Source organism: Dama dama, chromosome 10, assembly GCF_033118175.1.
Source record: "Dama dama isolate Ldn47 chromosome 10, ASM3311817v1, whole genome shotgun sequence".
Lineage (NCBI taxonomy): Eukaryota > Metazoa > Chordata > Mammalia > Artiodactyla > Cervidae > Dama > Dama dama.
The window spans coordinates 41,441,957-41,467,163 of NC_083690.1; the positions used below are offsets into that span (position 1 = coordinate 41,441,957).

The 25,207-nt window shown below is 56.6% G+C and overlaps 1 protein-coding gene across 2 annotated transcripts in view; it reads left to right on the top strand.

Annotated features, from left to right (window-relative positions):
- Positions 1 to 25,207, top strand: part of MAD1L1 (mitotic arrest deficient 1 like 1) — a 237,720-nt gene that overhangs the window by 38,946 nt on the left and 173,567 nt on the right. For both annotated transcript variants that reach the window (XM_061153798.1, XM_061153797.1), the window contains exon 10: positions 11,188 to 11,274. In XM_061153798.1, coding sequence (XP_061009781.1) covers positions 11,188 to 11,274 — 87 coding nt within the window. The remainder of the gene's footprint in view (positions 1 to 11,187; positions 11,275 to 25,207) is intronic.

Genomic DNA, 25,207 nt, shown 5'->3' on the forward strand with positions numbered 1-25,207 from the left:
CGCAGGGGCCCCTTTCTGTCGACGCCCTCGTCACGGAGTGCAACGGTGGGCCTGTGGCTCCGGCCGAAGGCCCCTGGGTCGGCTCGCACCAGCCACTTCTGCTGCCCTCTCCCCCGGCTTGGCGGCGTGGACGTGCCTGTGGTGATGCAGGCCGGCCTGCCACGGCACCCTGAGCTCGCTGCCCGCCGCCCTGTTCTGAGCTCGTGGCTCAAGTTGTGTTTGGGGCCGTTATCTGGCTTTCCTTTTCAGTGTTTAAAGCATGCAAAAGATCACCTTTTCCAGAGAGTGAGGGAACAGGGAGAGAAAATTATGGCATTTGTTTGAAAGGTTCTGAGCGCTTTTTTTAGCTCAAACAGTTCAAAGAGCGCCTCTTGTTAATCAGAGGAATATTCCAGCGTCCCTGGGGTGGTCACACTGGCTTAATTGGAACCCAGGCTGCTTTGAAGTCCTTTTAATCCTGCCTGAGCTGGGAGGAAGAATTCGAAGGCAGCAACTGTAAATTTGAAATTTCTTCATTTTATTTACACGTGTCTGGGGAGCCGTGTAATTCACTTCCCTGAAGCAGTTCCGCCAAGTTGCTGCTAGCGGCCGGCCGGGTGAAGCCGGACCTGTGCGTGCTGCCGCTGGGGGCCGGCTCCAGGACCTCCTCGGCCACGGAGAAGCTCGCTGCTGAGACACCGGGCTGGTCGCGGGCGCGCCTTGGCCGTGTCTGCAGGTCCTGGCTGGCTGCAGGGGCCCTGTCCCCTCCCTCCTCGGGTGGGGCGCACAGCCAGGCTCCCGGCTCCCCCCACTTCCGCCCCTTCTCCCCTGCCCCTGAGTGGCTGTCTGGACTCTGGCGGTGACTGAGCAGGTGCTGGCTTCGTTTTATGTTACCTGGAGATTAATGGGTGTTGTCTGTTGGGATGGTCAGTGAAGTTTGGGTGGGGTCGGGGTTGGGCCTCGTCCTGGAGGGCTTCACCGCCAGCAGAGACAGGAGCCCCCGAAGGGTCCAGCCGGCGTCCCAGATGCCTGCTGAGGCCCCTGCCGGGGCTCTGTAGGTCACCCCGTTTTGTGTCCCGGGAGGGGCAGAGCTGGACCTGGACAGGACCTGGTGACTAGAGCAGGGCCCTTGCCCTCTGCACTCTGGGCTCTTCTTGTTAGTCTGCACTTTTGGAGCTGTGCCCGGAGATGTTCAGAATCTCCTCATGTCTGCTCTGGAGTGAGGCCGGGAATAGATAAATGTTATCATAATGTGTCACGTATTTCTACATCAGTCTGCGCTACAATAAGCAAATCAGAGGTGGAAATGTTAATTTATGTAAATCTTATTCTTAGTGAATTCATACTGGTAACCAGTAACTGCCACTTTGCTTTCTAATTGGACACAGATATCACTTTGGCTATGTGTTCTATAATGCCTGTAATTCATAACAGTATAATGCTCTTCCACATTACGTGCTTTATATGCAGTATTCTCATGACAGCCGCGTGTGGTGGATACTATTATTGCAGTCATTTTCCTGATGAGGGACCTGAAGTTTGGAGAGGTGAATGATCGTCAGAGGTCGCATAACGAGGAGGGAATGGAGTTGGAATTTGAGGTGTTAACTGCTTGCTGTTTCTCCCTGTGCTTTGGTGGTTTGTGGAATCTGCTTTTTGTACTTGGCCTCCCATCTATGCTGCGTCTGATTCTTTCAGAAAGTAGGGTAACAGCTCTTGGAAGAGCTGTGCACCTAAGTGCCTCTGCCGAAACTGACCAGCACCCCTCATTCTTTCCCTGAAATGTCCTGATAGAGTTCTGCAGCACAGCAAATGCTTGGGACATAGGCTCACTTTTTTAAAAGGACATTTGGAAGGGCATTATCCACAGACAGAAATGTCTTTAAAGAGTAGAGACACGGCCTCCTCTGGACCCACCCTTAGGTTAAAAACCCTACCCCTCCCCTCCTCCCACCTCCAGAGCCAGCCCTGTGTATGTGTTCATCCTGGCAGATTGCCCAGGGGTCGCAGCCCTTCCTTGCTTGGGAAGGGCTGCCCCCTGAATGTTGCTGGGCTCTCCGAGATGAGTCTGCTTCTCTGCCAGTTTCACATGTTATTGTAATCACACAGTTTAATTAAATACTGTAAGAGTCTGGTGAAAAATGTGTGAAGAAAGCAGTGTTTTTGTGAAAGCAAAGTTGAATGTTTTGGAAAGTCTCAAAGGAAAATTGCTAAAAAGAAGCTGTAGAGTACAGTGAACTGACTATAGAAAACTAGGAGAAAAGTTACAAGATTTAGGAACATGTTTTGAAAGAAACAGCTAAAATCATGAATTATGATTTGTGGTTTATACAAAAATATAACATGAAACTTCAGTTTAGTGGACCCATATTTGAAGAAAAAGTTTGCAGCTTGGAGAATGATTGTGTACGTGTAATATTTTAAGTTAAAATGTTTGAGATACGGATATTGATTACCTGCTTTAGCCAACTTTTGGGAATAGTGACCAGGCTTGATTACTTCAGATGGGAAGTTTTTTATTAATATATTTTTGCCAGACTTACAATGCAAATTATTCTTATTGTTATACTTAGCTAAACATCATTTAGAAATGATATATGATTATTTCATTATAAGTGGTTATAATTAGTTTCTAATGCATTAATTCATCATGAATTATTTTCTCTTTTGAAGAATTTTGTATAATATATGATTCTAAAGTGTATGTTTCTAATAAAAAAAAAAAAAAGAAAGATAAAGAACATTACAGCATACTAACACATATATATGGAATTTAGAAAGATGGTAACGATAACCCTATATGCAAAACAGAAAAAGAGACACAGAAGTACAGAACAGACTTTTGAACTCTGTGGGAGAAGGTGAGGGTGGGATGTTTCAAAAGAACAGCATGTATACTATCTATGGTGAAACAGATCACCAGCCCAGGTGGGATGCATGAGACAAGTGCTCCAACCTGGTGCACTGGCAGGACCCGGGGGAATCGGGTGGAGAGGGAGGTGGGAGCGGGGATCGGGATGGGGAATACGTGTAAATCCATGGCTGATTCATATCAATGTATGACAAAACCCACTGAAATGTTGTGAAGTGATTGGCCTCCAACTAATAAAAAAAAAAAAGAAAGATAAAGTGTATGTTTGTAATGCTAAGTTTTAGAAAAGTTATTTTCCAAATAGTTATTATATTTCCTTGGTATATATTAGACCTTTTTAATATATTTTATAGGGGGACTGTAATTTATTTAACCAGTAACACTAAATTTCTGATCCAGTGCTCTGAGTTCAAACTCTGGTAGAATTTATTTGAATAGTTACTGTTCTGCAAAGGCATACTGCCTTTTTTTATTCTTTCAGCTCACATTTATTGAAGGCCCAAGGTAGAGGGCTGTTGGCAGGAGTGTGGGAGTGCCGTCAGCGGCGGAGGCCTGGGGCTGAGAGAGTAGCTCAGGGCGAGGGGCCCAGGGGACGTGGGGTTCGGGGGCTGCGAGTACAGCGGTTAGTCTTGCTGGTCTCCCTGTGACTGTGGGGAGACAGGACCCATGTGGTCTTGGGAGCTGGGAAGGCCTGTGGATGTGCAGCGACCTAGAGCATCCCAGGCCTTAGGGCCTCTCGTCCCAGCAGGCAGGCAGGCAGGCTGGCTGCTGGGCAGAGGACCTGGTCTCATGTGGAAACCGCCGTTGGTCACGGGGGCGGGCTGCGGCTTATGAGGGTCCCCTGTGCTGAGTGCCCCACGTGGGCCTTCAGACGTGTGCCCTTTGGGTGTGTGCCTGAGCCCGCATCTGTTCTGGGCCACCTCTTGGGGAAAGAGTGACTTGCTCTCCATCCATCTGGGACACAGCAACTTTAGAAGCAGTCTGATGGCCACTGTCCACCACGTGGCCAGGATGGCGTGGACTGGCTGCGGGCTTGGTGCTGAGAGACCGATGGCCTTCTTCCCCTAAAGTTTGGTTCCTGCGGCCTCAAAACCGGTCAGTGGTCACAGGCTTCCTTCTCTGGAGTATCCAGCACCCTGCGTGACCTCAGGGCTGAGTGCTGCTTCTCCCCACCCCGGGCTGTGGGCCAGGCTTTGCCAGTCTTCAGTGACATGAATCCTCCCCAACCTCCCTACGTGACTGGGTCACATTATCAGAACCCCCTGACTCACCACGTCTTGTGACTTTGCAGCCGTTGAAAGTGGTGCTCCGTTTGGGCTTTGGCTTTTCTCTGTGATGTCTCCTGTCCCCGCTTGTGCGTGTTTTCTGCAGAAGCCCACCTGGAGGGAGTGCACCCGCTGGGCACCCCTCTGACAGGCCCTCTGACCCACTCTCCGGGCTGGGGCTCTGGGTCCAGTGGGCTTCTCTTCTGGAAAGCAGCACCTTGGAAGAGAGCTTGAGGTTTCTTGCTTGTTAACTAGTTTTGTGGTTGTCGCTGTTTGATTCATTTTAGAAATGGGAGTCCTCTGGATCTCGTGTCTTTCAGACCCATTGAAGCAGCACTTTGAGCTTCAGCGAGAGTCCTGGCGTCTGCTGTCAGGAACCTCAGAATAGCTCTGCTGGAGCTGGAATGCCTCTGCCTCGAAAATAAACCACTGGGCTCCACTCCCCAGGCCTCCTGTTTTGCTCGCAGCTGAGTTCGAGTCAAAATTCAGCTGCAGATTGAACAAAGACTTTGCTCCTTCAAAGCCCACCAGTTAGAGTTAAAAGGCTTTGCAGCTGAACCCAGAGTTTAAACAGCAGATGCCACAGCTTGGGCTGCAGTTGGGACTGTCGCGCTCCTGTCATCTCTGAGTTGGAGGATCCCAGGGCCCTCTGAAGGCCTCCACTTTCGAGCTTTTGAAGTGGCAGTTTGGGGGTGGTTGGCTCTTCCTGCTGAGTGCGCCTGTGCTGTTTCGGGCTGCGATGGCACTTGGCCTGACTCCTGCTGGTTACAGGCACATGGCCAGTCCCCAGGGCACCCTCAGGGAGCATCTCTGAGTACTCCAGGTCAGGAGGCTCTGAAAAATCAACACTCCTCCTGCCAGTGGGGGGCACTTTGGCCTCTGGCCTTTGATTTGATGTGTGGTGAAGGCTGCGGTGGTTTAATAATCCTTCTTGATTCAATAACCCTTCAGGAACCTCCCTCCGTCCGCACTTGGCGCTCCTGATGGGCAGATGGTGGCAGCGTCCCCAGGTGTGGCCCTCTGCTGTGTCCCCAGGTGCCCTGGCTGTGTCCCCAGGCTGTGCTGAGCCTGCCCGGAGGAGCCCCGTCTCCTGTCAACACCTCTGCTTGTCCGGCTGGGCGTCGCCAATGGCATTGCTGCATGGGGAGCGTCTGTGTGGCTTTTTCCATAGTTTTTATTTATGTGCATAATATATAAATGCTCATCGAAAGAAATTCAAATAAGGCACATGAAGTTTAAGATCCCTTTGATTTCAAACACCCCTCTCAGCCCTGACCTGGCTAGGTTATGTTCTATAAATATGCGTGCATATTGGTGCCTTTCTTTAGAAATAAGAAGTGGAGGTGCAGTTTTGGGTGTAGAAGTGGACACTCTACATTTGAGCTCTTTCTCTGAGTGCCTTCGGGCCTGCTGACTCGGGCTGCCCTAAGAGGGGCAGGTGCACTTCAGGAGCATGGGGTCTTGGCACGCCTCCCGCTTGCAGTGCTGGCTGAGACCCTGCCCGCAGGCCGTGTGGTCACTAGGGTCTGAACAAATGAGCGCCCCCTCCCCGAGGCCCAGGAATCAGTGTCACCCCGTCCTTCCCTCTCCCCTCCTTCCCGCTGTGTGGTCCACACAGAGGATGCTGTTCCTCCTCCTCTCTGCTCCGCTCTCGGCCCTGCAGAGCTTGGCGAGCCAGAATGGAGGGAGGCGCTCGCGATTGTGACACTGAGCAGGTCTGCTTGCCCTCTGCCCGGGTCAGGGCACAGGGGCAGAGGCCTGGGCCCTGGGAAGGGCGTGCAGCCCGTTGGCTCCCTGCGCTGTGTGGAACCAGCCCCCGACCCCTGACTTGGTGAACAGGAGTGGAGCCAGAGCGAGCGCAGCGGTCCAGGCTCTCACAGGATGTTGTCACGGGATGTCCCTGCGCCGCTGGGCTGAGATGGCTGGGGGCTCTTTGGAACAGACAGGAAGATGCTTTGTGAGTGATGTTTGGGCTCCCCTGACGGGGCTGGCCACTGGCTCTGGATGACAACATCGCACCTGGGGCTGAGGCGTGGCTGGAGGCTGCCTGGAGAGTCTGCCGTGGCCTTAGGCGGCGCCCCTGCACAGCCTCCCAGCCGTGTGGTCTCAGTGGGAGCAGCTCCCTGCCTGCTGGGTGAGCTGCACCCCCTCTGGGGATAAGCTGCGGGGGCTGTTGTCTGCATGGCTGGTCAAGGGGGAGGAGTGGCTTGGGGGTGGAAGAAAGCCTGCTGCTGCTTAGTTTATTCAGACGTGGAGCCGGGCCCCTGATGGTTTGCGGAAGTAGCTGCCACGAGGTTTAGCTGGAGGGAGTGAGGCTCGGCCGCCTGGTTGGCGTGGCCGCGTGTGGGTGGCCCCAGCCCGCAGGTGTCACGGGAAGATGTAGGTGCCAGAGCCATCATGGGAATAGAGCGTGTCTGAAGGAGAGCATGTTAAGTTCGTTTTTCTCTTCATTTGACCATTCCCAATTTCCCCTCATTATTTAAATAGTTACATTTCAAATTATCCTTACTTCAAAGGAGAATGGAGGTCCTTGGTTGAGAGTCAGCTTTCTGTGTCACTCTAGTTCCTGGCTTTGTGGGACCAGTTTGATTTAATAATAGTTTGCATCCTCCTTTGACTAACATAGAAAAATAGAAGACAACTTAAATCTCTTCAAAATGTTTAAAAAAAAAAATCCCTTGGCTTAAAGGGGTTTACTTGTTTTGCTTGCTTACTTGCTTACTATCCAAGGTCGGAAGGCATGAGGAAGCTCTGAGAAGAATGGGGATCTGGCATTCAAGGCTGGTTCAACCTCTCCCCTCTTAGATTTCAGTTTTTCAAAGGTCTTCTGCTGGTGAGCATTTTTCAGTGTGTTATCTCATCCACAGAGCTGGCTTGCATTTAGGGCAGAGTAAGGGTAGAAATCTTGGCATCTTGCCTCTTGTTCCTCACACATCAAGGCCGTGTCCTCACAAAATGTGCAGGAAAGGGTGTTTCTTCTGGTGGCCAGGGGAGGGCCTGCATGAGGCGGTGTGAAAGGGAGAGTGCCTAGACCTCCCTGCCGGGGGGAGTGTGGAGGACAGAGGCCCATGTAGGGAAGGGCTGTGGGCTATGCTCCGTGCAGGGGCTGCGATGGGCTTTCAGGATGTATTGCCGGCACGTGGGAGCCTTAGGCTTCACGCTCTAGTGATGGCAGACCCAGGAGGCCCCAGCTGGTCACAGGGGAGATGGTCCTGAGCAGCCTCGTGATGAGGTGTGGAGAGGCTTGGGGGCTTCTTGGAGGAAGTGACAGCTGTCCTGAGACCTCTCCTGTGAGGATGACAGAGGCCTGGGGAGGCTGAGGGAGGCGCTCTGCAGGCCCAGGGTTAACCATCCCAGATAAGCGGGGAGTGGATGGGTTGGCGTGTCCAGGCAGCAGAGGAAAGTCCAGCGGGAGGCGGAGAGGCCCGCCAGGCTGGGTGGCTTGGGGTCTGTGGGCTCTGGACATGGGGCTCAGCTCAGCAGGTTTCTGTGAGTGGCCCTCGGGCAGGCGGGACTGCAGGGGCAACTTCAGCAGGAGTGGGGAGGCCAGAGAGTGCTCTCGGACTGGGTGCTGTGCTGGCTCTGGGGGCTGGGAAGGCGGCCTGTAGGTCCTGAGCTGTCGCCCCTATGGAGCCCTGGGCTTGAGCCCCGGGCCTGCGCTCTCCTCCATGTGATGCCTGATTATAGTTTTGATTTGTGTTGCTCTAAGAGTTAGAGGCCCTTGGACTGCAAGGAGATCCAGCCTGTCCATTGTAAAGGAGATCAGTCCTGGGTGTTCATTGGAAGGACTGATGCTGAAGCTGAAACTCCAATACTTTGGCCACCTGATGCGAAGAGTTGACTCATTGGAAAAGACCGTGATGCTGGGAGGGACTGGGGGCAGGAGGAGAAGGGGACGACAGAGGTTGAAATCGCTGGATGGCATCACCCACTCGATGGACATGAGTTTGAGTGAACTCCAGGAGTTGGTGATGGACAGGGAGGCCTGGTGTGCTGCGATTCATGTGGTTGCAAAGAGTCGGACACGACTGAGCAACTGAACTGAACTGAAGAATTAGTGATGTTGAGCGTCTTTCTTTTTTTTCTTAATGCCATGTTAGCTCCATGCAGGGGGTCAGTAGTCTTTGCTCTCCATTTCATGTTCCATTTCTGTCTCTCGCCTCCCTTCCTCTTTGAAGACATTAAAAACAAAAACCCGGTTTTCTGACATTGATGTGTAGCTAATTTACAGCATTGTTATTTCAGGACCGTGCTGACACAGTGTCCAGCACAGTGGTTCATTTATATGTCTCTGTCCTTTTCAGATTCTTTCCCATCATAGGTTATTACAAGGTACCGAATGCAGTTGCCTCTGCCATACAGTACGTTCTTGTTGTCTGTTTTATTCATAGTAGTATGTATCCATTGGCTTCCCTGGTGGCTCAGATGGTAAAGGGTCTGCCTGCAATGATGGAGACCTGGGTTTGATCCCTGGCTTGGGAAAATTCCTTGGAGAAGGAAATGGCAACCCACTCCAGTATTCTTGACCAGAAAATTCCACGGATGGAGGAGCCTGGCAGGCTACAGTCCATTGGGTCGCAAAGAGTTGGACACAACTGAGCCAGTTCACTTGACTTCACTTCATGTATCCATTAATCCCAAACTTATCCCTCTTTCCGCCTCTGCCCTTTGGTAATCATAAGTGGTTTTTTTGGTATGTCTATGAGTCTTATTTCTGTTTTGTAAATAAGTATATTTCTATCATTTTTTATTTAATTTTTCTAAAGATTTATTTTATTTATCTTTATTTTTTCCTTGCACTGGGTCTTTGTTGCAGTGCATATGGGCTTTATCTAGTTGCTGTGAGTGGGGATGACTCTCTTGCTGTGGCGTGTGAGCTGCTCACTGTTGGGTGTGGCGTGTGAGCCCCTCACTGTTGGCTGTGGCATGTGAGCCCCTCACTCTTCGCTGTGGCGTGTGAGCTCCTCACTGTTGGGTGTGGCGTGTGAGCCCCTCACTGTTGGGTGTGGCCTGTGAGCCCCTCACTGTTGGCTGTGGCCTGTGAGCCCCTCACTGTTGGCTGTGGCGTGTGAGCTCCTCACTGTTGGCTGTGCGTGTGAGCTCCTCACTGTTGGCTGTGGCGTGTGAGCTCCTCACTGTTGGCTGTGCGTGTGTGCTCCTCACTGTTGGCTGTGGCGTGTGAGCCCCTCAATGTTGGCTGTGGCGTGTGAGCCGCTCACTGTTGGCTGTGGCGTGTGAGCTCCTCACTGTTGGCTGTGGCGTGTGAGCCGCTCACTGTTAGGTATGGTGTGTGAGGTCCTCACTGTTGGCTGTGGCGTGTGAGGTCCTCACTGTTGGCTGTGGCGTGTGAGCCCCTCGCTGTTGGCTGTGGCGTGTGAGCTCCTCGCTGTTCGGTGTGGTGTGTGAGCTCCTCACTGTTGGCTGTGGTGTGTGAGCCCCTCACTCTTGGCTGTGGCGTGGGAGATCCTCACTGTTGGCTGTGGTGTGGGAGATCCTCCCTGTTGGCTGTGGTGTGTGAGCTCCTCACTGTTGGCTGTGGTGTGTGAGCCTCACTGTTGGCTGTGGTGTGTGAGCTCCTCATTGCTGTGGCTTCTCTTACTGTGGAGCACAGGCTCTAGGCGTGTGGGCTTCAGTAGTTGCAGCTCTCGGGCTTAGAGTACTGGCTCAATAGTTGTGGCACACCAACCCAGTTGCTCCGTGGCAGGTGATCCTCTGGGACCAAGGATCAGACTGGCATCCCTTGCACTTCAAAGTACACTCTTAAACCACTGGGCCCCCAGGGAATCCTCTGTCACTTTTTAGATCCCAGTTATAGTGACATCATATATATAGTACTTGTCTTTTGTGTCTGATATGCTTCAGTTAGCATGATAAGCTCTAGGCCCACCCATTTTGTTGCAGATGGCATTATTTCACTCATTCTTGGTGGTGGTGGTGTAGTTGCTAAGTTGTGCCTAACTCTTGATACTTCAATGAGCACTGTAGCCTGCAGGCTCCTCTTGTCCGTGGGATTTCCCAGGCAAGAATACTGAAGTGGGTTGCCATTTCAGCCCAGGGATCGAACCCATGGCCCTTGCATTGCAGGTAGATTCTTTACCTTGGAGCCACAAGGGAAGCCTTTCATCATTTTTTATGGCTGAGTAATATTCCTTTGTGTATATATATGTACCACATCTTCTTTATCCATTTGTCTGTTGATGGACATTTAGATTGTTTCCATGTCTTGGCTATTGTAAATATGCTACAATGACCCATTGTATATATGTAATTTTTCAAATTACGAGTTTTCTCTAATCCCAGTCCCAGGAGTAGGTTTTCAGAATCATATGGCAGCTCTATTTCAGTTTTTTTGCATTTCCATTAGCAGTGTGGAGGGTTCCCTTCTCTGCACACCCTCTCCAGCATTTGTTATTTGTAGACTTTTTGATAGTGACTGTTCTTACCGATGTGAAGTGGTGCCTGATTATAGTTTTGATTTGCGTTTCTCTAAGAAATAGTGATGCTGAGCATCTTTCATGTGCCTGTTGGCATCTGAATGTCAAAGGCGTTTTGTGTGTGCTGTCCTGAGCCTGGCGTTGGGCTGGGGGAGTGGGCTCGGGGTGGCCTGTAGCCCCAGGTCCCTGTCTGTGAAATGGGAAGTGCGCAGCGGGGCCGCCGCGAGCACCCGCTGACAGCTCACCTGGAATAGTTTTCACACTGTTGTTCCACTGCTGCCGTCCGCACGCCTGGGGCCTGCGAGGAGGAGAGGAAGCCCGCGTGCCCTGGGCACTCTCTCTGCGGCCGCCGGCAGGCACTCTTCCCCCTCATTCACAGCCTCTGCGTGGCTGTGGTGTGATGTGCCGACTCGGTTTTTACAGGCGAGGGCTGGCACGAATGACGTCCCCAGTGTTACCTGGCCAGCGGCCAGCTGTGCTGTGAGCCCCACACCCGCGGTCCGGAGCCTGACAGGCCCTGACTCACCCTGCTCTGGAATCCGCCAGCGGCTTGCCTCGCTTTGGGCCGCCGCGAGGGTCAGAGCCCCGTCTCCTGCAGGTGCAACCCCACTGACCCCCTGTGTTTTTGTTCCCCCAGGACCCCAGAGGACCTGTCTAGGTTCATCGTGGAGCTGCAGCAGCGCGAGCTCGCCCTCAAGGACAGGAACAGCTCCATCACCAGCAGGTAGGCCTGGCAGCTGCGCTTGTCCAACAACATACTTGCTTTGGAGAGGGCTTGCCGGTGAGTGCGCCCCCGGCTGGGGCGGCCGTGCCTCCCGTCCCTGGCTTCACGGAGCAGGGCAGGCACGGCGGGTGTGCGGGGTCCCTCGTCCTGCCCCGCCGCACGGAGGCCAAGGCGGCGGGCGGGTGGGCGTGCGGTCTTCCAGACGCTGTGACCCATCAGCCGGGGGCCCTGGGGTGGCTCCTGCGGCTCCGGGGTCTGGGTGGGAGGCCGTGCTCCCCTCCAGGAGCCTGTGCGTCTTTGTGGCTACCTGGGCTCTGAGCGGCCCTGGCGCCCGGGCTGACGCCTCTGGTGCTCGTGTGTGTGCAGACTCGTGCCCTCAGGAAGGCACGCGTAGCCGCACAGCCGGGACGCTCGTGTGTCCTGCGCCCGGGGCTCCAGGGCAGGCAGCTCTGCCTCCTGCAGGGCCGGGGTTTCCTCCACGCCCGGCGGTGCGGTGTGTCCCACACCTGCTCTCACTCTGACGCCTGCTGGTGTCCTGGGATTCAGTTCAGCTCCGCTGTGACCTCCCGGGTTGGCCGGACCCCACGGTGAGGCTCGGGCCTACAAGGTGCGCCCACACGTCTGTCTGACCGGAAGTGCGGGGTCCTCCAGCCTCTGATAAGGTGCTAGAATGAGGGCCGGAGCTCAGGAGAGCACTGTGTCTTGGATTACGGGTTTGTTATGAAGCGTGCAGGTCAGCTCAGCTGGCCGGGAAGAGCTGCCCCGGGCTCATGTGGGGTGGGGGGCAGAGCCGCCCCGTCCTCTCCGGGCGTGCTGCCCTCCCAGCTCCTCCTGTGTCCGCCGTCTTGGAGTCCGCCTTTCAGGGTTTCTGTGAGTTTCCTGCTTGGTTAAGTCTTGGCTGTTGGTGACTTCCTGTGTCTCCAGCCCACTCCCCTCCCTGGAGGTGAGGGGCAGCTGGAACTTCCTGCCTCTCTTCCCGGGGTTGGTTCCTCTGGCACCCCCCGCCCCCCAGCCCCACGCAGCCCAGGGGTCTGGCCGAAGGCGCACTGACATCATTCACTGTTGAGGAAATTCCAGGGATTTGCAGAGCTCTGTGCCGGGAAAGGGGAGCATGCCCACATGTCGGCCTGCTCCTCACTGACAAATGCGCGGGCCTGCCCACTGCTGTCTGCCTCCGTGCCCCGGGGCCCAGGGCAGGCTTCCCTCGTGTGTGGAGGGTGGCTGCTGGTGTCCTGGCTGTCGAGTCAGAGGCAGGAGAAGAGGCCTCTTCCTTTTTGGAACCAGGAAACCTTTGCTAGGACCCTCACTGTTGGCAGACTCGCCCTGGTCACTCTCCCTGCCCCAGACCAGGTCACCCACGGAGGATGGGGTTAAACTAGCCGGTTCCCACTTAGAGTCACTTGAGGGTGGACAGCTGCGTGAGGTCAGCTCTGCCGGTGAGTGAAGTGAGTGAAGGGCTTGGGGAGGCTGAAAGGATGCTGACCAAGAGGGACCTTGGGAGCTCACGCTCGCCCTGATGGGCTGGAGGGGAGGGGTCTGTGAGGTCAGCCTGCGGGTCGTGGTCACCCCCGCTGCCTCACCCCCGGTGCAGACTGCATGTTAATAGTTTATTAATAACCAAAGGAAGCCTTTCTTATTTTGCGGGCTGATGTCACTTTGAAAATTTGCTTTTAGAAGCATCTAGTTATGTTGGACATAATCACATCAATTTACTTTAAAAACCTCAAATGATAAAGATTGCCTTTTGCTTTCAAAGTTGCTGTCAGATAAAACGGGCATTAAAAGTGATTTGAAATTAAAGCTGTAACATTTTTCCAGGTGATCCTTTTTATTTTACTTTGAATTTGAAACAGAATGGACTGTTAGAGGAAAGGGAACTTGTCTGCATCTTTCTCCTGCCAAACTGTGAGGCACTTTCTAAAGTTACGTGCTTGAGCAGCAGCAGGAAAGTCAGCCTCTCAGAGCTGTGAGTGTCGCTCTGGTCTGTGGTCCTAGATGGTGAGTCAGTCGTCCCATCTCTTCTGTGGGGTGGGTTTAGAAATGGACTTGTGTTGCAGGGAGTGGCCCACCACGGCGGGGAGGTGGTCTGGGGGATTTGTGGCCCCTTGTCCACCTCTCAGGACCCTTGGGTTCCCTCTGAGCCAGTGCAGCCGCCCCGGGAGCAAGGGGTCAGGGGCTTCCCGAGAAAGAGCTTTGCCTCTTCGGCAGGGGGCCAGCCTGCCTGACGGGTCCCACGAGGTGAGGGGAGGGGAGGTGTGGCGCCTCGGGCCGTGGGGCCTGGGCTGGACTGGTGGCCAGGGCTGGGTGGGGTGCCCTCGGCCCTGTCCTCACTCCGCGGACGGACAGTCTTGACCGCGCGCCCCCCCCAGGAGCACGTCTCATGTACCGGCACTGAGCATCGTCCCCTTCCTGTCAGGGAGGTCCCCCTTGTCCGCTGACAGAAAGCATGGGAGAAGCCCAGGGATGTTCTCAGGGCCTCGGGCCGTGGGAGCAGGTGAGGCTCCTACCCCGTCTGCTGGTGGTGGAGTCACGTGCAGGCCCCTGTAGGGAGGTGCCAGGCTGGGTCCTGTGCCCCCGAGGCCCTGGCTAAGCAGAACGAAGGGCCGTGGGCAGTGCCGTGCTCACAGGCGGCAAACCAGCGTTGCCGTGCTGGGTGTGTTCTGCGTGGAGGCCAGGAGACCTCGTGAGGCTGGAAGGGCTAATGTCACTTCCTCAAGTCTTTGAAGGCAGCTGGGCAGAAATGCAAGCAAGACGAGGAGAGGCACCTTTGCAGGAGAGCGGAAGTCTGGGCTCTGCCCAGCCCCAGGCAGGCAGGGTTCTGGCTGGAGGGCTTGGGGGCTCTTCTGAGGATGAGGCGAGGTGGCGGGAGGAGCCTCATCTTCATCCGCGCTCAGGAAGCACTGAGTGGTGTAAGGTGTCACTGGGCAGTCCTCCGTGGCCGTAGGACGGGTGGTCTTGAGTTCCAGTTGACGTCCTGCCAGGCGGCCTTGGGGAGAGCTGATGTTGGTGGGCCTTTCTGTGGGCAGGGTGCCCTGGCCCGTGGGCTGGTCTCTCTTCCGCACCGTGGCCCTCCTGGGACAGCCCCAGAGGCGCTGCTGGTCGCTGGTGAGAACGCTGTCGCTGCCTTGCCTCTGGACTGGAGTTCAGTCACAGCCCAGGGAACCTTGCCTCTCACACGTGGCTGCCCGGCATTGGTCTTGGTCCCCGTGGGGCGTGCTGAGGGTGGAGGCTCCCACTGTGCGCGTGGCGTGGCGGCGGTGAGAGTGTTCCGGTGCCAGGCTGCGTGCTGAGTGCCTCGCACGTGGCGTCTCCCCTGAGCCCTGCATGATGGTGCTGTCTGTCTCCCAGCAGGGCGCTGACCATGTCAGACACCTAGAAAGCCGGATCTGAATCCTGGTCTGCGCGTCCTGGGAGCTCCACGTCCTTCTGTGAGGCTGGAGCCAGGTCCTGGAGAGGTGCTAGGTGTGGCTGCAGAGAACCCTCTGTCACGCGTTTCTCTGCGCAGTGGGGCCGTGTGGCGTGGGCCTGCAGGTGTGGCGTGTCGGGCCAGGCCCTCGGTGCAGGTCCCGGGGACCTGCTGTGGGGGTGGGGGAGGGGAAGCCGAGCAGCCTCGGGGGCTCTGCCTGCCACGCGCCATGCACGCCCACCGAGCCCGGCTCTCTGGGGCGGCCGGTCCCTCTGCACACTCAGCCTGTTCACACCTGACGCACGCTCCAGCTCTGGGCTGCTCTGACGCCTGCAGGTTGTTCTGAAGATCGGTCTTCCCTGCTCTGGGCTGTACATGTCTCAGAAGAGCCCGTGGCCTCAGGCTGTTAGTGTTTGAGGGGCCCTGCAGTGCCTGGGGCTTCCCGGGGGGCGCTCGTGGTAAAGACCCCGCTTACCAGCGCAGGAGACCGAGCAGACGCAGGTTCAGTACCTGGGTAGGAAAAGCTCCTGGACAAGGGCATGGCACCCCACTCTGGTGTTCTTGCCTGGGAAATCTCATGGACTGAGGAGCCTGGCGGGCTGCAGTCCATGGGGTCACAAAGAGCCGGACATGGCTGAAGCAGCTTAGCACGCAGCCCCCAGAGTCCTGGGGAGAGTGTGACTTCAGGGTAGTGGAGGGCAGGCAGTGGCGAGTTCCCAGCAGGCAGATAGGAGTGAGCAGGATAGCTCGTGTGTGTGTGTGCGTGTGTGTGTGTGTGTGTGTGTGTGTGTGTGTGTGGCGGGGTCGGGGAGCGGGGCGGACAGAGACTGCAAGTTTGCACACGTGGGCACACCTGAACGATGGGGGTCCAGGGTTTACTGTGGACCCAGTGTGACAGGTGAGACAGAAGGACAGGGTGAGGCTTTTGGTAAGAGCATGTGGATGGTGGTCTTACTTCTCATGTCACTGGAGAACTTAGCAGAAGAGCAGGTGAAGGCAGCGGGGGCTGGAAATGCAGCTTTGGCCACTGAGGCCTGTTAGACAAGTGCATGGAGCGTGGAGAGGGTGCTTGGCTGGCGGGCTTAGGCCAGGGTAGCCGTCTAGACTGGGGCGCCCCTTCCAGGAGGGTGAGGTTGCGAGTCCACCATAGCCTGCGGCTGGCCAGGCGGGCGGGGACGCCAGAGAGCCGCTCTGTGGTCCTCCTCGCCCTGGACGTGGGTGTTTGTGGGGCAGGCGGGCGCGAGCCAGCTCCGTCCCCCAGGTGTCGCGGGCAGCCCCTCCCTCCAGGGCTCAAGCCTGCCTGGTTCCTGGTGCCTCTGCCTGAAATGGCTCTGTGCCCGCCTGCCCTCACTTCGCTCCCTGCGTGCTCTGTCCCCGCCTCCAGCCGTGCTCCCTGGACCCAGAGGAGGGCTGCCCGCCGCGCTCTGGCTGAGCGAGGGAATGGATGAGTGGTTCAGCTGACTGCACGGGGATGTGCCAGGCGGACAGAGTGAGGCCTGCGGCCTGGGAGCCTGTGCTCGGCCCGTCCTGGGGCACCAGGCCGGAAGTCAGGCTGGCAGGAGCCCAGCTCAGGCTCTGCACAGGTCAGCTGGCCTCTGACGTTGCCGTCCAGCCGGGCGGGCAGGGTGCCATCGAGGGGCCCAGGCTTTGCCTTGTCCCTCTGTGCTCCGTCCGCCGTGCATCATGCTCCAGCTTCGTGGACTTGCCCTGACTCCGTGATCTCCCGGGTCTTCGACTGGGAGATGGGGTGCTGTGGTGCTGCCGCACGTCCCGGACAGCCCGCTGCAGCTTCCTGCCAGGATGGCTTGTATGCGCCCTCTGGGCACCGTCCCGACCCTCTGTCCCCACTGGAGGGGGCAGGGCCGGGCAGAGAGGGCACGGGAGCCCCAGGCCGTTGGGAGGGCTGTGCCCCTGTCCCACGCGGGAGCCGCCGGAGGCCGTCCTGGCCGTCACTGTCTCTGCAGCGGTGGCCCCGGGGTTCTCAGTGATGGAGACGGAGGCGTCGCCTGTCTGCTCGGCTCTTGGTGCCAGGCGACCTAATGGCCTTTGGCAGGAGGTGTGGAACCAGAGGCGTCTGACAGCTTGTCTCCACGCGTTCTTCCTGGTGGTCGTGCACGTGTAGGTTCCACGGCCCTGTGAGGCGCTGGCTGTGGGCTCGATGGCGGCAGAGCAGGAAGCCTCTTGCTCAGGCCGCGCGCCCTTGGCCGGTCGCTCACGTGGCCAGGGGACCCTGGCACCCGGGTCTGAGGTGTGCACTTGGAGATGCAGGCAGCAGTCCTCCTATACCTGCCCCAGCTCCGCATCATCTCGGATGATGTTTTCTGCAACTCTGGTCAGATCTAACAAGGCAAGAGTTACTCCCTCTAAGAACTGTTTCCTGGCCTAGTTGGTACCCAGGAGGTGACAAACAGATCTCTCCTGGCTGTCTGCCCACGTCTGCTCGTCCCTTTATTCCTCAGACTGCCCTCCTTGCTCGGGACTCGTGGCAGGAAGAGTCGCTGTGCAGTGGGGGCGCGGGCCTCGGTCTGCGCCCGCCTGCAGTGCCGTGTTTGGACGTCAGGTGGTACCTGCAGCCCTCACCCCACTTGCTCTGACTCCTCAGAACCTCCTCTGTGGCCTCCCTGGAGGGAGGGCGTTCCAGGCTATAAATTCTGCGGCCAATTAGAGAGGGTGGGCGCGGGAGGGCGGTGCCTGGAGGCGCCTCGGGTGAGGGCCCTCTGCAGATGCTTCCCAGGAACCGTGTGTGTCTCCTCTCCTTGAGCGGTGGATTCCGGGCCTCCCGCTGCTTCCCTGTCAGAGTGGGCCAGGCCCTTGGGTGGTGCGTGGAGGCAAGGCCCCGCGCCATCCCCCTTAGGGTGGGCATGGACCTCCAGCACTGATGGCTGTTCTGGCTTGGCCCCTAGCCTCAGGAGCTGGTCTCACTTTCCAGACTGTGGCCGCCTGGCTTCTGTCCCTGAGACCAAGCCCCATCACCCTGGGGGAGAGCCTAGTCCATCTGGGGTCCTGGCGGTGCCAGGCCCACGAAGGAGCCCCCTGGCAGCGCCGGTGGCCTTGCCCAGGCTGTGTGAGGATGGGGCAGGGCTGTGTGTGGAAGCCCGTGGCTGCAGTTGGCACTTGGGTGACGTAATTCCCTGAGGCTTCCCCGGGGGGCTGGGCACGGTGGCTCCCCTGCTGCCTCGTTCCTGTGGGGTCAGCGCTGTGCGCCCAGCTCTTCTCAGGTCAGTGAGAGCAAAGACCGCACGTTGGGCTTCCCACAGGCTCTGGCTCGGCAGGTCTGCAGGGGCGGCCACGCTCTGTGTTCCCTGCAGGCGCCTGTGGAGCCGGAGCTGCTGGTCCAGGGACTGCACTTGGAGCAGCAACAGCTCGTTCTCCTCGGGTTCCCGTCGCACAGAGAGAGGCCTGCTCACTCCTTTCCCCTCAGCATCTTGCGAAAAGTCCCCTAAATTCCATGAGCTCCCTGGAGGGAGGGAGGCTCTGTTCTGTTAGGGGTCGTCAGCCTCTTGCTTTTGGGGTGCTCACGTCCTGTGGACACATACTGGGGTGCTACCCCCCGGGGGCTGTGGCCCACAGAGGCCCTGGCATCACTGGCTGAGGACTCGGGCCAACCTCCAGGCCCTCTGCTCCATACACGGGCCTGAAGGCTCTGGGCCTCGGGTGGGCCTGTAGCGAGTCTGTGCTCAGCGTGGCCGGTAGTCGATGCCCTGTCTCTGACCCTGGAGGGGGCCCTGCACGCACGGCCCAAGGATGACCCTGTCGTCATCTGCTCTCCGGCCCTGCTCGGGGTGGAGGATGTGGCCCTCACTGGGGCGCCCCTCCCTGCCGTCCACCCGGCAGGCAGTGTGGACGCTGCAGGGGAGAGTGTGCAGTGTGAGCTTGTGCTGGCAGAGACACTCGGTTTTGTCTGGTGGCTTTGGACGGGAGAGGGCAGAGTGGGGGGCCGGGAGGCAGTGGGGGTGGCCCCGGGGGCAGGGCCTGCTGGCAGAGACTCTCCTGGGACAAGGCTGCGCCCCCTGCCCTGGGCAGCCCTCCTCCCCCGGGCCACCCCCCGCCGAGCAGAGGCTGGGGCTCCTTGTCTTGCTTCAGCCAGCTTGTGTTGTCTTCTCAGCAAGATGAGATGCCGTTAATATTTCACACCCAGACTGTTTTCTTGCATGTTTTGCATTTCCATATTTAAAATGTCATTTACATATTCATGGGCCTTTTAAATAAGTTTTTATTGTTAAGAGATGTGGAAGTGGATAAAATGTGAAACTCCCCCTTTTATTCAAGCACTGGAAAAAATGTTCATCCCCGAAATGACATCCGTTTGAGCGATGAGCTCTGTGGTGGTTGCTGTAGGAGGATTGCCACAGGGGCAGCGTGTGCCGGGACCTGCCTCCTCGTCCGCCTCCTGTGTCCGGGGGCCCGCCTGAGCACCGACGGCCTCAGCGGCTTCCCTCCGGAGTCAGGATGCTTGGTGTGGATGTGGCCGGGCCTCTCCCCGCGCTGTCCCAGGCGGGCTCTGGTGGACGGATCTGGGCTGTTCCTGAGTGTGCGACGGACCCTACCCTGCCGCCGCCTCGTGCCCACCGTCAGAAGTGCCTGCCCCTGGCTCCAGCTGGGCCGCACCTTTGAGGCGGCTCAGTGCGGGGAGAGCGCCCGCCCTCGGTGAGGGTGTGGCCTGTCCCTGCTGCCACGGTGCAGGGGCTGGGCAGGGTGGCCCGGCCGTGCCCGGGTCTCTGTCTGCGGGGGCGGCCCCTGCCCTGCCCTGTGCTGGGTCGTTTCCAGGTCACTGAGGACGTGTGAGGGGCTGGCCTGCGGCTGGCTGGACGGTCTAACTGTTTCTTCATGTTGGGACACTAGTGAGGTTGGGCGCGCCTTTGCTTCCAGTGTGTGGGTGGCGGGGAGCCAGCTGGAGACCCCGAGCACTGATTGGGATGGGAAGCCCTCGAAGGGCATCTGAAGGGGCCGGGTGGGTCTGATCCTAAGCCAGGCATGGCTCCTGGGAGTGACCAGGTGCTTCAGGGCTGTAGCCATGTGGCTTATGTGTGTAGAGGAGCCTCTCGAGGGCTCTTGAGAATCTGAATAATGGAGCAGCAGCCCAGACAGTCCTTGGAGACGCAGGGAGACGGAGGCTTGTTTAGACCCAGACCGCAGGGCTCCTGAGCTTCAACTGAAATTGTATTATTTCAGAGAGGCCTTTCTAAGTGGTAGACAAAGTCAAAGTCACATGTTATAGTCTGTTTTATCTTTATAAACTTCTGGCCACGAGATCGCGGCCTGAAGGCCGCCTCCCCGCATCATAGACCTGCAGCATCGCCCTCTCTCTTGGCTTTCTTGGAGACGGGGTGAGTGAAGGTCACTTGGTGAGGGCGCTGGTGGCAGCCCTCAGGTGAGCCGAGGTGCTGTCAGCTCCCGTCTGTGTGGCCAAGTGGAGGCCTGGCCTCTGGAGACCAGGGTGTTGTGGACACTGGTGTCCGAGGCGCGGCTCCACAGCTGTGGGTGTCGCCTCCCTCCACGTGGAGACCTCAGGCGGCACGGACTGGGACGTCCCAGCTGGACTTCTTGTGGCTGGTGGGGCTCACAGGACATGTCCTTTGCCATCGCCCAGCCTCTGGAACTGTTTGAATGACAACTTCTTCCAGCACCTGTGTTCTTTGCCCCACACTGGGCACACTCCGGGCAGTTGCCAGAGGCAGGTTCCTCCAGAGCCCAGAGGCAGGCCTGGCCGCAGGGCCAGGTCACACTTCCAGGCCAGATTACCTGATCCTGTGGGCCAAGGGGCATTGATTGGCCCCATTGGCTGAAGGCAGAGGGGACCCCTGGGCACCACCTCCCTTGGACCGCAGGCCCAGGGCGTGGGGGAGGGGAAGCTGTCCTGCGTGCAGCCCTGGCGGAGGGCAGCGGGGCTGTGACCGCAGCAGAGGGAGGTGGCGGTCCTCAGCCAGGCTCAGCCAGCGGGCAGGTGGCTCAGGGGTCCTTAATCTACTTTGTGACGGTTCTGTTAGAGAACAGATCTGGGGTCAGTGCCCTCCAGTAAGAGAATACCATCTGGCAAAGACCACTGCGGTTGAAGAGGTGCCTGGGTCGCCTCCACCCTGGGGAAGCAGACAGAGTCGTCTTTACTGGCTCCCTCCAAAATGCATTAGAATTTAGGTTTCCACAAACACTGGGATGAAAGCAGAAGTGAGGAATCCTTGAAGGCTGTTTGCTGTTGCATGAGGAGACGCTGACGAGATCCCGTGGTTGGTCCCTCCTGACTCTGGGTGCTTCGGAACTTCCGCTACCTTGTCTCACTGGAAGGGACGGGGGGAGGCCCGCCGGGGAGAGCAGAGGCTCCCTTGTGGCAGGGACCCGTGCAGACGGTCACCGCCTCGATCAGCTGTCTGTGGAGGTAGAAGGTGGGGTCCTCGGGCCTGAGGCTCGGGTTTTCTGCGCCCCTTGACTTCCATGCAGGAGGGGTCACAGCCTCTTTCTGATGCTGCTCTCAAAAAGTTTCCTGACACTTTGTGTGAACTTCGGGAGCCCTGAGCCGGAGAACTTCCTACTCAGCCGCTAGGCCCCGCTGGCACTGGCTTGTTTCGGAGAACAAGCCCAGGGAAGCGCACGCTGATCCTCAGCGTGCAGGGCGGTACCTCATTCCCCGGTGCCCCAGGCAGTCTTGGCGCCCTCTCCTACCTCACTTGGCAAACCTCTGCAGGCTGGTCCTCCGGCTCTCAGTGGCTGCGGGACCCCCTCCCCTCGCCCAGGGGAGGCAGGACAGAGATGGGGGGGAGCGTGTGGAGGAGGGCGCTCTCTCAGCACGTGGGCATTTGTCATGTTCCTGCACCTGAAACTCAAGGATCCCAGCCATTAAATGTCTGAGAAGCCTTCCCCAGTTGTGGTGTTTCCTGGAAGGGGGTTGTTCCTGTCTCAGAGCAGAGCTGGTTTTGCCCTGTGTCAGAGTGGCAGGGGTGTGTCTCGGGCCCTCAGCAGCAGGGCTGGTTTTGCCCTGTGTCAGAGTGGCAGGGGTGTGTCTTGGGCCCTCAGCAGCAGGGCTGGTTTTGCCCTGTGTCAGAGTGGCAGGGGTGTGTCTCAGGCCCTCAGCAGCAGGGCTGGTTTTGCCCTGTGTCAGAGTGGCAGGGGTGTGTCTCGGGCCCTCAGCAGCGGAGCTGGTTTGTCTTCCAGCTGTTGTTGTTCCCGACGGTCAGTGTGGGAGGCTGCCTGGCTCAGGGTTGCTTCCCACCTGATTCCTGGTGACATTTAGAACTGGGGCGGCCTCACGAGGCTGTCTGGAGTGCAGGAGGCTACCATGTGCTCGGATAGAGTAAGACTCTGGGGTCCAGGAATAGCTCTTAATGAGAGAGGACGGGGCCTCCCCAGAGCTCTTACACTTGCTGGGCTCACTCAGTGGTGGTGGCTGCTATCTATGTGGGCAGAGTTTTCTTTATCCTATGGTGGATAGAGAGGCTGATTTCTTGTCAAATATTCCCATCTTTCAACCAAGTAAGAAACTAGAGGCTTTCGTGCCAAGATTTAGGAACAAGTCAAGGATGTCCAATTTAACTTCATACTGGAAGTCCTAGCTAATGCAGTAAGACCAGAAATAGGAAATAAAATGTGCACAGTGGGAGGAAGGATGAAATAAAACTGTTTGCAGATGATATGATTGTTTATATAGAAATCCCAGAGACTCAAGCAAAAATCTCTTAGAACTAATAAGCGATTATAGCAAGGTTGCAGGCCATAGGTTAATCTATTTAAGTCAGTGAACATTTAGTGTGAAATTTAAAACATTATGTCACTTACATTAGCATCAAAACACAGAAACCAAACAAAATTTTTGTGCAAAGATCCAACAAGGAGAATTATACACGTCTGATGAGAGACATCAAAGATCTGAGTATATGCAGAGGCGCTCCATGTTCATGGACAGGAGACTCGATCTGTCATCTTCTCAGTGCTTCTCAGCATGGTATGTGTACTGAATACAGTCCTAATCAAAACGTGGGTAAACTGATTCTAAGTTTGTGTGCAGAGCAAGAGCCCGGGAAGAGCCAATGCAGTATCGAAGGAGAAGAACAAGGTTGAAGGACTGGCCTTCCTAGCCTTCAAGACTGCAGAAGCCAGGACAGCGCAGTGCTGCGGAGGAGCAGCCAGCCGCCTCTGGGTCAGTGAGGCCTGGAGCGTCCCTGGAGGAGGGCCGCTGTGCTTCGGCGCGAGAGCAAAGGTGCTGGGGCCGCCGCACGTCCACACGCTGCACAGGCACGTGGATCCAGATGCAGACCTCTCGCTCTCACACAGATTAGCTCAAAACGCACTGCAGACCTAAGTGTGACACGCGGAACCAGGACTGTCCTGCAGGGTGGAGGAGTGGGTGTCGCTGATTCTCAGTCGGGCCGTGGCTTTGCAAAAGCAGCGTCAGAGCCACAGTCTGTGAAAGAAAAGGTTGGTGAGCAGGACCTCGTTAAAACCATGAATTCAGCTCCATGAAAGATGCTGTTCAGAGAATGAAAAGACAAACACAGAGTGGGGGAAAGCACAGCCGACCCTTGAACAGTGCGGGAGTTAACCCTGTGTAGTCTGCGTCCTACAGTTCAGCCAGCCACAGACCATAGAGTACTGTGGTACTTACTGTTGAGAACACCCATGTGTAAGTGCAACTGTGCCGTTCAAACCTGCATTGTTCACGGGTCACCTGTATCTGCAAAACCTATATGTGATAAAGGACTGGCAACCAAAATATAAAAAGAACTCTTAAAATCCAAAAGTAAAAGCCAACCCAGTTAAAAAATGAGCAAAAGATCCGAACAGACACTTCACTAAAGAAGATAAACAGAGGCAAATAAGCATATGAGAGGTTCCTACGTTGGGTCATCAGGGAAAGGCCAGTTAAAACAACACAAGACACCAGCACACACCTGTTAGAATGGACAAAGACGACACCCAGCACTTTGAGGCTCTGGAGCAACGGAAGCGTCATCGCCGCCTGGGGTGAGTGTGGTGGTTTCTTACAAAAGCGGACGTGCTCACCTGCAATCTAGTACTCAGGGTGCCCGGTGTTTACCCAGGACATGTGAAAACTTAGGTCCACATAAAAACCTGCACGCAGGTGTTTCTGTCAGCTTTGTTGATAAATACCAAAACGTAGGCGCAACCAAGATGTCCTTCAGCAAGTGAATGGGTAACCTGATACATCCAAAGATTAGGGAGAACTGAGCTATCAGGTCATGAAAAGACGTGGAGGAACCGTAAATGCATATAAGTGAAGAAGCCAAAGGAAGAGGCTCGTAGTGCCCGAGTCCAAGCACGTGGCGATTGGAGAAGGCAGAACTGGAGACGCAGGAGGAGTGGAGGTTACCGGGGGCTGGGGGACGGAGGGCTGGAGAAGTCTTTGGCGCAGTGAAACTACTCTGCATGACCCAGGAGTGGGGGCTGCGTAACATCGTGCATTTCTCTGAACCTGTTGGACGGGCAGCCCCACAGATGAACCCTAATGTGACACAGAGTACGTCAGTTCATTGTTGTAACCAATGCCCTGAAGCAGGATGTTAGGGGAGACTGGGTCGGGGCCTGTAAAGCGAACACTGCTTTAAAAATAATGCCTTTCAATTTACAACAAACCAAGAGAGATGGGCCTAGAGAAAGCTGTCCTGGCGGTCAGGGTCTTGAGGCAAGTGCGGATAGTTTGTCCAGCTTCCCTGGCGACCTGGCGACATGAGGAGAGGCTCCCCTGAGTCGGGAGGCGTGGGCTCCAGCTCAGCCTGGCGCCGTGGGCAGCTGTTCCAGGTGGAGCGTCGGGTGCAGAGGCTCCTCAGGCCTGTGTCGGCAGGGGTGTCGGACCTGTCTCCGTGGACGCAGACCCGCTGGGCCAGGACGGAGGGGTGGGCAGGGCTGTCCCGCCTTGCTGCGCTTCCGGCCTGGTGTGCTGTCACCCTGGGACCCGGGGCGGGGGTCTGGGGTCACAGTAGAGAGAGGCTGGGATGAGGGTTGGGGCGGGGACACCCCTGAGCTGCTCTGCCTTTGCCCAGACCAAAACCCAGGGTCCTGCTGGTGCCATCAGGGTGTTCCAGGCCCCCTTTGTGAGCGTGAGCCGGGAGACCCCAGCGGGGCCGCCCACAGCTGAGCAGGGCCCTCTGGAACCGGGCTCAGCAGGGAGGGAGAAATGGAACTTTGAATTTCAAATTGGGTTAAATTCCTTTCAATTTAAAATCTTGACTGTTCCTTCTCTGTTCCTGTTGGAGAGCCAAGGATATTTAGTATTCTCTCATTTCTATGCTCTGCTAATTTTATTGTCTTTCCATATTTTCTTGCCATAAATGTAACAGATTTTATTATGTATAAACCATTTTTAATATAGCCTCTCATAAAGCTGGAGGAACGAGGGGGATTATGCCTTGGCAGCCCTCAGAACGTACGCTTGTCCTTCCATTTTTAAGCCTCCAGGTCAGGCCTCCATGGAGCCTTCCTGACATGCCCCTTGCCCGGCCTTCCAAGGGGGGGCGCAGAAGGACAAGGTCCTTTCCTGGGCGCCGCCCACACGTGGAGACTGGCTTCTTCATTGCAGAT